At 39.4% G+C, this 11,788-nt stretch overlaps 1 protein-coding gene across 1 annotated transcript; it reads left to right on the forward strand.

Moving 5' to 3' along the window:
- The first annotated feature begins 1,913 nt into the window (after positions 1-1,913).
- LOC138893638 (uncharacterized mitochondrial protein AtMg00750-like) lies at positions 1,914-2,222 on the forward strand. The gene has a single exon (XM_070178282.1). It carries the CDS (start codon positions 1,914-1,916, stop codon positions 2,220-2,222), a length of 309 nt encoding a protein of 102 aa, XP_070034383.1.
- Positions 2,223-11,788: the final 9,566 nt, after the last annotated feature.

Here is an 11,788-nt window from a genome sequence, read left to right on the forward strand (position 1 = left end):
CTAGTGCTGTGATGAATGTTGAGGATACCTTGGAAGTTTTGTTGCTCAATCATGATGATGATGAGAAGGAAGGCTTTGTGGAATGTGTCAATGCTTTGCAAGGAATGGGGTCATATACTTATGAACGCCGAAAATTATCCTTAGATCTTGAGAACCGGAAGACTCTTCCAACAAAGCCCCCAATCGAGGAGCCTCCAACTTTGGAGTTAAAGCCTTTGCCTTCACATCTCAGGTATGAGTTTATTTTCCCTTGTTCCACTTTACCTGTTATTCTTTCCTCTTGCTTGACTAATATGCAGGTAGATTCTACTTTGGCGGTACTCCAAACGAGGAAGAAAGCTATAGGTTGGACATCGGCGGATATTCGGGGTATAAGCCCTGCCTTTTACATGCACAAGATTATTTTGGAGGAGGATGCCAAACCTTCCGTGGATCATCAAAGAAGATTGAATGAGCAATGCAAGAGGTAGTGAAGAAGTATATCATAAAGTGGTTGGATGCTGGGGTTATTTACCCCATTTCCGATAGCTCATGGACTTCTCCGGTGCAATGTGTCCCAAAGAAAGGGGGCATGGCTGTGATAACTAATGACAAGAATGAATTGATCCCCACAAAAACTGTCACTGGGTGGAAAGTGTGCATGGACTATAGGAAACTCAACAAAGTCACTCGGAAAGATCATTTTCTGTTTCCATTTCTTGATCAAATGTTGGATAGGTTGGCCGGACATGCTTTTTATTGCTTCCTGGGTGGATACTCAGGCTACAATCAGATTTTTATTGCTCCTGAGGACCAAGAGAATACCACTTTCACTTGTCCATATGATACCTTTGGATTCTCGAGGATGCCATTTGGGTTATGTAATGCATCGATGACTTTTCAACGGTGTATGATGGCTATTTTCACCAATATGGTGGAAGATATTCTTGAGGTATTCATCGACGATTTCTCCATCGTTGGGAATTCTTTTGATGATTGCTCGAACAACTTGGACAAGGTATTAGAAAGATGTGAGGAAACTAACTTGGTTTTGAATTGGGAGAAATGTCACTTCATGGTCGAGGAAGGCATTGTCCTCGGTCACAAGATTTCAAAGTATGGTACTGAGGTTGATAAGGCCAAAGTTGAAGTGATCTCCAAACTCCCACCCACTACATCCGTGAAGGGAGTGAGGAGCGTTTTGGGTCATGCGGGGTTCTATCGCCAATTCATCAAGGATTTTTCTAAGGTGGTGAACCCTTTGTGTAAACTTTTAGAGAAGGAGGCCAAGTTCCATTTCAATGAAGATTGCATGAAGGCATTCAAGTTGCTTAAGTTCAAGTTGACTACTACTCCTATTATTATCGCACCGGATTGGAGCTTGCCTTTTGAGCTCATATGTGACGCAAGTGATGTGGCGGTTGGAGCAACGTATCAACAAAATCTTCCATCCAGTCTATTATGCAATCAAGAGGTCCTTGCTATTGCCTTTCTATGGAGAAGTTCCGCCCGTACATGATGGGTACAAAGGTGATTGTTCACACCGACCATGCGTTGCTTCGGTATTTGATGAGAAAGAAGGATTCTAAGGCAAGGTTGATGCGATGGGTGCTTCTATTGTAAGAGTTTAATCTAGAGATTCAAAACCACAAGAGTAGTAAGAATCAAGTGGCGGACCACTTGTCCTGATTGGAGGAGGAGGGGAGTCCACATGATGACCTTGAGATAAATGATTCATTTCTCGACGAGCAACTCCTAGCCATTTCTATGACCGGGATGCCATGGTTTGCCGACTTTGCCAATTATCTTGTGAGTGCCATTGTACCAAATGAGTTCTCTTCAAACCAAAGGAAGAATCTCAAATGGGATTGCCTTGACTATTATTGGGTTGAGCCGTATCCTTTCCGGATATGTTTCGATGGTTTGATCCGACGATGGAGGAAGAACAAATGGGTATTCTTGAAGCTTTCCACTCTCCACCGTATGGTGGAGCAAGAACGTCGGCAAAAGTTTTGAGTTGTGGATCCTATTGTCCTACTCTCTACAAGGATGCTAGTGAGCTTGTCAAGCGGTGTGATGAATGCCAAAGGGCCGGCGTGATCTCAAATAATAATAAAATGCCTCTCACCACCATTTTGGAGATAGACATTTTTGATGTGTGGGGTATTGATTTTATGGGCCTGTTTGTTAGCTCTTGTGGGAACACCTACATTCTAGTTGCGGTGGATTATGTATCTAAATAGGTTGAGGCCATGATCGGGTCCAAGCCTGCACTACTATTGAGTAGCGAGGATGGTCGATGCAGTTTTACCCAACAAGGTCTGGATCGAATCCACATGGAGTTAATTGATTTGGAATTAGGTTTATATCTAATTCTAGATGTGTGTTTTGTTCCTAATTACGCTTCCACACATTTTGGTTTTGATTCTACTTCTAATTTTATTTAATTGTATGCAATGATTAAAGCTAAGTACAATATTTTTTTTATGCTGGTTTTCAAGTGTTTAAAAGGACTTGGGTAGTGACTTCTGCCTAGGTGGATATCTAACGGGTAGCAAGAATCTAGGGCAGGCTTGATTAATTTGGGGTCGTAATATAGCTATCACACCCAAGTAATCACTATATACCTCTTGATAGTTTGAGTGATTTTGTTCAATTTGGCTTTGCCAAGTCCAAATGGGTATTCATGCAAGCCACGTGATATTAGCTCAAGTCGGGTATTACTATCTCTAGGTTTAACCCTTTAATTGGGGCTATCAATTTCTTATTAGCCTAGTTTTCCTCTGACTTAGTCCCTCTTTATCTAGAAGATACTAAGTCATAAAGGCATGAATCAGTATTTGCAACCACTAATTCTACAATTCTAGCAAGAACTAGGCTAAATATCACTAACCCATAAGCATTCAAGCCCTAAAATTCAGTACCCATTAAATACCCATACTAGAGTTGGGTCACAACCCTAGCTATAGGTATAACTACTCATAGAAATAGCAGAAATCAAAGATGAAAAGAAGATAAAATTCATAATATTAGATTAAAAGATGCAAATCTAATGTTTTAAGGTGAATCTAATACAAAATTGCCCAAAAGGGAAGTTCCAGCCGTCTCACGTGCTCAGCAAATACACAACATCCTCTAAAAATGACAAAAACTTCTATTTATACTAAGCTTAAAATTTTGGACAAAAATACCCCTACGGAGGTTACGCGCCCGCGTAATTTTGACCGCGGCCGCACTCTTGCTTTAGCGGCAGCGTAATTTTGATCGCGACCGCACTCTTGCTTTAGCGTCTGCATAATTTTGATCGCGGTCCGCGTTCTTCACTTCTGGATCTGGGTTGAGCATGGTTTTGCGGACCGCATAATTTCCATCGCGGTCACGTAGGAGACTTCCGTGGCCGCATAATCTTGACGCGGACCACACTTCTTGTTTTTACTTAAAATGTAAGCTCTCTGAACCTCAGCAACCGCAATCCGCATAATTCCAATCGCAGCCGCGCAGGTACTTTTGCAGCCGCACCTTTATGACGCGGTCCGCGTTCATGTTTTTCCCCAAAAATCTCTCTCTCTGAATCTTCCTTTCACGGACCTCAAAATAGTGCTCGTGACCATGTTGTAGCTTTCATGGCCGCACAATATTTGTGCGGTCCGCGTTTCATATCTTTTGGCCCAGTCTTGGTTTTTGGTTCAAGTTTTGACTCTTTTATGAGTTGATTATGACTCATTTGACTCCTTTTGAACAATCCCTGCAAGCAAGCATGTTACATTAGTTTCTGAGAATACCTTCACGCATTTTTGTCCCTAAACACAAGTAAAAGAGAGCAAATAATAGGTTAAAATCCCTACTTATCAATTCCCCCAAACTTAAGCTTTTGCTTGTCCTCGAGCAAATAGGGTAATTCCCACCTCCACAAGAAAAATAAAAGGATATTTCAGCTGGCCTAAGGTGACTCTATCAAGCATCAATTGGAACTAACAATTACCCTCAACACAAATGAATTATCAACAACATCATGTTATGACCTTTTGAGTACTATAGTTCTAATGTGACACTAGAGCATCAAGAGTTGACTTAATTCATCAAGGAAGCTCGCTCTATCACGTAGGTCATTGTGGATCCCAAACTCCTCATCCTCTACTCTCCTTTATCAAATCTCACTTTTTAGAATGTACCACTCTAAACAATGATTGTGAAGAAGTGCGCTCATCACTCTCAAAAGAATGCCACAAGTCCGACTCTAAGTACCACAAGCTTGCCCCTTATGTAAATCACCACTAATGTAAGCTCACTCAACTTGAAATCATATAGGGATTTAATGGGATGTAATGAAGGCTTTTAGATCAAGGTATGACTTATCGAACTATGATGGTTTCATCTTTCCTTAAACACTCTATTTTCTCATTTCAGCTCATACTTTCTTGACTCTTTGAGTCATTTTCTTCTTCCTTAGGTGAACTAGAGAGATACACTGTCACTCTTTCTTATTCATGACAATCATTTTTCTCCTTTTCTAATGATTCCATGCCTTTGATCATTGCGTTCTTTGAATCCCTTCAACTTTTACTTTCTTTTTGTCTTTTCTTCCTTTTCTTTGCCTTTCCTTTTCATCAATTCTTTTTCTTTTTTTGAACCTTTTATCACTTTCAAATTCCTCGTCTCTCCCCCAAACTTATGCTTTTGCCAATTATTCATCATGAATGCTAAGGAAAGATTGGGTGCCAAGAGAGAGTCATTATAGAACGGATAAAGGCTTGTAATGTGGCTATTGAATGAAAAAGGCTTAGGCTCAAAGGGGTTGACTAGGGATATCATATTGGTAGGCTACGAAAGCTTTCAAAGTTCACAGTGGACTAAGGAGAGCCTACAATCATTTTTCAAGTCGAGCTACACTTAGAATTTCGCCTAGACAAACATTAAGGCAAGTTCTATACTTATTGGCACGAGACTTGGACTTGCAATTCAATACCTCACCTCTCAAGCTGCTGGACTGTTAAAGAGAATAGAGTCGAGGGCCCACAACAATCCTAGCTAAGATTGATAATCACAAATGGCTCAAGAAAACCACTCGATGATTGTTTTAGTCAACTCAAGAGTCTAAAGGTCACAACTAGAGCTAATCTTTGCCAATCAACTTGTCTCTAACCATGAGGTCGAAGGTAAATGTGTTAGTACCAAGTGAAGCCTTATTGATACACTTTTATTCATTACTACTTTTATATACACCAAAACAAAAAGAAAATAGACTCGATCCCTTAAGAAGGTTGTCACACCATCCATTGTTGGGAAGAGCCACCCGGTTCACACAACATCCACCTTTGGAAAGAACAGTTACATTAAGAAAACCAAAGGCGTATTGTTCACACAAAATGTAAAAAGAAGCTAAAAACTTAAAAATAAGCTACTAGAGGAAATAAGAAGCTAAACTATTAAGGAAAAATAACGAAAGAAGTTATGAAGTAAACTACGGAAAGTAAACTGAATATGTACAAAATGGAGTAAATGAATATATACATAATGGAAATGAATATATACATCGAATGGTAAAATTATATACATACCAAAAGTAAAAATAACGGTAAATAAAGATAAAGAAAAATAGTATCATAGTTATTACAAACCAAATGTCATCATAAATCAAATCATAATGGACCACTCCCCAAATAAAAAATAGCATTGTCCTTAATGCTAATATCAAAATAAAATAAGGGAAAGGTTATAGAGTAAAGAGAACTCCCTATGTGGTCTCTATCTGTATCAGGTCAGTAACATGAGTGGGGTCCTTTGACTGCATAGGATCATCAGCTCCCTCCGTGTCCTCTAACTGGATCTCCACATCCTCTGACTGGGGGACCAAGGGGTTGCTGAGCATCTGGATCATCTCCTTTTGGTTATGCATATATTCTTCCCTTTCCCTTTATGTTTATATTTATTTTTCCCTCGGTTTGTATATTCGTTTGCCTTACTTTCCGTAGTTTAGCTTCTTTAGTTTGTATTTCTTAGTAGTATAACTTCTTATTTATTTTAGTAACTTCTTTTTGATTTTTTAGCTTCTCTTTTACGTTTGAGTGAACAATAAACCTTTGATTTTTTTAATGCCACGGTTCTTTCCAAAGGTGGATTTTGTGTGAACCAGGTGGCTCTTCCCAAGGATAGATGGCGTGACAACCATCTTAAGGGATTGAGTCCATTTTCTTTTTTGTTTAGGTAAAAAAAAAATTAGTAATGAATAAAAGGGTCTCTAACATGATTCACTAGGTACCAACACATTTACCCATGACCTTATGGTTAAAAACAAGTTGTTGGCAGAAATTAGCTCTAGTTATGACCTTTTGACTCTTGTGTTGACTTAAGCAATTATCGAGTGGTTCATTCGAGCCATTCGTGATTCTCAATATCAACTAGGGTTGTTGTGGGCCCTCGACTCCGTTCTCTTTAGCAATTCAGCAGTGTAAGAGGTGAGGTATTGAATTGCAAGTCCCAGTACCCGTGCTAATAGTCTAGAACTTGCCCCGAATATTTTTCTAGGCAAAATTCTAAGTGTATCTTGGCTTGAGAAATGATTGTAGGCTCTCCTTGGTCCAATTTAAAATTTGAAATCTTCCATAGCCTACCAATGTGATATCCCTAGTCAACCCATTTGAGCCTAAGCTATTTTTCTTTCAATAACCACGTTATTTATCCGTTTAGTAATGACCCTCTCTTGGCACCCGATCTTTCCTTAGCATTCTTGAGAAACAATTGGAAAAAACATAAGTCTAGGGGGAGAGACGAGGAGTTTGAAAGTGATATAAATGTACATAGAAGAGAATGAAATGAAGAAAAGGGAAGGCAAAGAAAAGAAAGAAAGAAGAAAAAAGAAAAATGCCAAAAAGAAAGTGAATAAAGTAAAAAGTTGAAGGGATTCAAAGAAAAGCAAGGATGAAAGGCATGGAGTGAATAGAAAAGGAGAAAAATGAGTGTCATGATCAATAAATAGTGGCGTTACGTCTTTCTAGTTCTCTTGAGGAAAAAGAAATTGACTCAAAGAGTCGACAAAGTATGAGCCAAAAAGAGAAAATGGAGTGCTTAAGAAAAGATGAACCCATTCTAGTCCATAAAGTCCTACCTTGATCAAAAGTCCTTCATTACATCCCGAAAAATCCCTACGTGATTTTAAGTTGAGTGAGTTTGCATTAGTGGTGATTTAAATGAGGGGCAAGCATATGACACTTAAAGCCGTACTTGTGACATTCTTTTGAGAGAGATGAGCGAATTTTTCACTATCCTTGAATTGAGTATTGCATTCTAAAGTGAGATTTGCTAACGGAGAGTAAAGGAGGAGGAGTTTGGGATCCACAATGACCTACATGAAAGAGCGAGCTTCCTTGATGAATAAAGTCAACTCTTGATGCTCTAGTGTCACATTAAAACTATGGTACTCAAAAAGTTAAATCATTGCATTGTTGATAATTCATTCGTGTTGTGGGTAATTGTTGGTCCCAATTGATGTGAGATTGATTCACCTTAGGCCAACTGAAATAGCCATGTCTCTAGCGGAGGTGGGAATTGCCTTAATTGCTTGAGGACAAGCAAAAGCTTAAGTTTGGGGGAGTTGATAAGTAAGGATTTTGACTGCTTATTTGCACTATTTTACTTGTGTTTTAGCTCAAAATTGCTTAAAGGTATTCCCGAAATCTAACAAAATATGCTTGCTTGCAGGAGTGTTAGAATATGAGCTAAAGAAATGAAAATCAACTGAAGAAGGAGTAATATTGGAGAAGGACAAAAAAAGGCTAAAAGGGCACCGTGCGGACCGCACAATAATGAAGAAAACCTCTAATAAGAAATGACATGTAAAGTGCGGACCGCACAATTCTGGTGCGGCCGCAGAAGACAAAGATCAGAGATATGGGATTTAAAGTTCAAGAAGAAATGCAGACCGCACCATTTTTGTGTGGCCGCATAATCAAAAGCGTGGTCACACTCATTTTTATGCGGTCCGCACTATAATTGTGCGGCCGCAGAAGCAAGAGTGTGCCTCACTCACAAATGTGCGGTCCGCAGTGGTTGAAGGAGTGCGACCGTAATCCAGAGTTGTGCGGCCGTGAAACTAGAACCCGTCAAGCCAAGTCTCGTTGTGCGGACCGCACACATAATTATCCGGCCACACAACCTCCGTATGGGCACTTTTTTTATTTTCAGCTTAGTATAAATAAACGTTGCTAGTCCATTTTTCATTATATACATTATGCCATAGTTAAGTTTTCAAAATACAACTTAGTCCAGTGACCACTCCAATACCCATACATGACTCACATAAACGTCTACAGAGCCTCTAATGATACAAAAGACTAACATGACAATGCCAAAAATAAGGCCCCAGCTATACCTCAAAATGTGAAAACTTCTACAAAAGAAGGACTACATGACCCCAGGAGAAAATGGGGCTCACCAAGACTGTTGTGATGAGTGTGAGGGAGAGCACCTCTATCTGCGATCGGCCCTATCTGCGATGGAACCACCTACATCCATTCAAAGATGTAGCTCCCCCGGCAAAAGGGACGTTAGTACTGCCGAATAGTACTAGTATGTAAGGCAAACACCAATCTTAATAGAATGAACAGTGAAATAAAGAGAAGGCAGTCATAATAATCAATAAGTACTTCATAGAAATACAAAGAAACACCAAGTAAGGATCAGATAGTTTCCAATTCAATCTTTCCATCTTTTTAGGTTAATAATCTTTAGTGCCAAATGCCACAACTCACAATGCCACCGTGATTTTACACGGAGTCCGGTCTCGGCCCGACCGGCTAAGCCATTTCAAGTGAGATATCCATATCCACCATGTAAATCAATAATTCTAACACAAATGCCACCATGTGTACAACATGGAGTCCGATCTCGGCCCGATCGGCTAAGCCATCTCACTTGAGACATAACCTCTTTCAATTGTTCACTCAATTCATATTTCTTTTCCATCTTTCATTACATGGCACAAACAACCTCATTTTTTAAGTAGTTCTTGGAACTTGGGAACATTTTACAATTCAAGTCTTTCCCTTTTTATTTATTCAAATAACATCATCATTCATATCGATAAGTACCATCACATAAGGCATTTCACATATAAGGGAAGGATCTTGGAAAATCATAATTACGTTCTTAAATAGTATGATGACATGGTAACCATCTAAAACAATTAGGGAACATGAATCTTTCAATCCAACACACTAAGGAAAACAATTCTAGTATGATCAAGTTAGAACTTACACCCATTATTCGGACACCAGGAGTTTGATTCTAGGAAGAAGAGAGTTAGCCATACATACCTCAATTTCGCTTCTTTGGACTCTACAATTATTTGGAATCCTTAGCAACCTCAATCTTTTAGGTTGAAGAATTTTGGTGCTCTACTTGAATATTTCCAAGGATTTGAGTGATGGTTGAAGATCAATTTGATAAACAATTAGGCTCTCCCTCTAGAACCCTCTCTCTCACTCTAGAAATATCATAAATTAACTTCAAAATAGACTAAATGGGTGTTTTAACGGAATGTGGGTTGGGTTTTAAATTAAGAAAATGGGTGCCCCGACACAGGTCTACGGTCGAATATGCGACCGCATAATGGTTATGTGGTCCGCAAAGTGACCGCAGAAATGGCCCTCAAGGGCCTGAACTTTCAGCCCAGGTATGCGACCAGTATGCGGTCTACATACTTTTTCTATGGTCGCATAATGCACCGTAGAACTCCCTCCGCAAAAACCCAAGAGGGATTATGCGACCAATATACGGTCGCATAATCGAGCGCAAAACTGACCTCAAATTGGCCAAACTTTCTGCTTCACTCTGTGGCCATTATGCGGTCCGCAGAGTGATTATACGGCCGCATAATGGGCCGTATAAATGCTTTCTTCTGTTAAACATTTTCTTCTAAGTTCGTAGGGTATTGTTCAGTCCAAAAAGTCCGAACCGCGGCTCGCAAGCTCGCCGTGAAGAATTTCTACTATAGTAACGCAGGAATCTATCTTGGCACCATGAAACCTCGAGTTTTTGGTTAAAGGTTTTATGGGTCCTTACACTATAAGAGAGATAAGGGTGGAAAATGTTATTGTCCGAGAGGAGTAATACAGGTAGCTATTATATGGAGTGATACGGGTGGCTATCGGAAAGATAAAGGTGACAATGTCAGTGATGATGTGTGGTGACTTGGGGACATTGTGTTGGTGATTTTCGTGTGATGGTGTGCTTTTACTTGTGTATATCATACACCTTACGTGACTTGTTTTGTTGCTTCGATGAGCTACTCGATGTTTTTGATACTACTTGTTGACTAGGGTTGCAGTAATATACTCACACAAGCATACACCATAGCATACCACTTATACTAGCTCGGGAGTATGAAACCTGACAATTATTGATCACGCCCATGTGTTCTTGTATTATTCATTTTCATGTTTCTATTGAGAATGTGATCATGCCGGACGGATTGTGAATGTGAGCCCGTGACAATGCCGGGTGGATTGTGATTGTGAGCATATGACCATGCCGGGCGGATTGGGAATGTGAGCCTGTGATCATGCCGGGTGGATTGAGATATTGGCATGTGAGTTGTCCATGCAGTTGTGATTCGAGATGTGGGCACGAGGTGCCGTGAATATATGATGGTGGTTTGAGACCCGTGACTTGTGACTATGAGATGAAGCATCACAGAGTGATTTTGTTTTGAAACTTGTGTATAACGGCTTGATTAATTGGTTGCCCTTTGAGTTCCTTAATTGGTTTCAATGATACTTCACAATGTTCTTATTGCTTTACTATCTGTATCACATGTTGATTTTGTTGCCATTTACTGATTTCTACTTTCCATTTTTTTGTTTTATACTTCTATACTGCACAAATTATTTTGTCTAGTGAGTGTCTTGACTTATACCTCATCACTACCCCATTGAGGTTAGTCTTGATACTTACTGGGTACCGACCGTGGTGTACTCATACTACACTCCTGCACATTTTTATGTCTGCACATTTTTGTGCAGAGCCAGGTATTAGAGATATCGGACCCGGACAGAGTTGGCTTATTGGTCGTGAGGATTCAAGGTAGAGTTGCTTGGTCGCCGCAGCCCATTGGAATTATTTTCCTTTCATTGTACTGTCATCTTGTTAATTGAATAGTATTGTATTTCAATTATTGAGATCATTCCATGTATTTAGCTAGAGATCGCGACTCTGTATTACCAAATCTTGGGAGGTTGTTATGATTATTGTCGCATAGGCTTATTCAGCATTTGTTCCGGTATTTATATTAAACAATGTTTCAAGTTATTATTGTAAACACTTGATTAATTGTTGTAGTAATTGGCTTATCTAGTATTAGATACTAGGTGCCATCACGACATCCTACAGAGGGAGTTTGCGGTCATGACAAATGCAATTGTGCTATGCTTTGACTTTTGTTCTTGGTAAGTGCAAGATTCACGTCAATTGGAGTCTTTACAACTTTAAAATCTAAGTGCTTGAATATTTCTAATACTGTTTTATTTCTAGACCTTGAGGAGTCTTATGGATCTTAATATGAAACATTTTTAATGTACAAATATTTATCACATTCATTTATCTTAAAACCATTTGACAACATTGTTTGGTCAAATTCCGCATGCCATTGTTTGGGTGCTTATTTTAGTCCGTAATGCGACTTAACAGGTCTACATACCATCTTTTCTACCTGGAACTACAAACATTCAGGTTGTTCCATATAAACCTTTTCCTCTAAATCTCCATTTATGAAGGCCGTTTTAACGTCCATTTGATGAATTTCAAGACCATATAC

This window comes from Nicotiana tomentosiformis, chromosome 6 (assembly GCF_000390325.3).
Source record: "Nicotiana tomentosiformis chromosome 6, ASM39032v3, whole genome shotgun sequence".
Lineage (NCBI taxonomy): Eukaryota > Viridiplantae > Streptophyta > Magnoliopsida > Solanales > Solanaceae > Nicotiana > Nicotiana tomentosiformis.

Coding starts and splice junctions, on each gene's coding strand:
- LOC138893638 (XM_070178282.1), top strand. CDS start 1,914: ATGGAGGAAGAACAAATGGGTATTCTTGAAGCTTTCCACTCTCCACCG.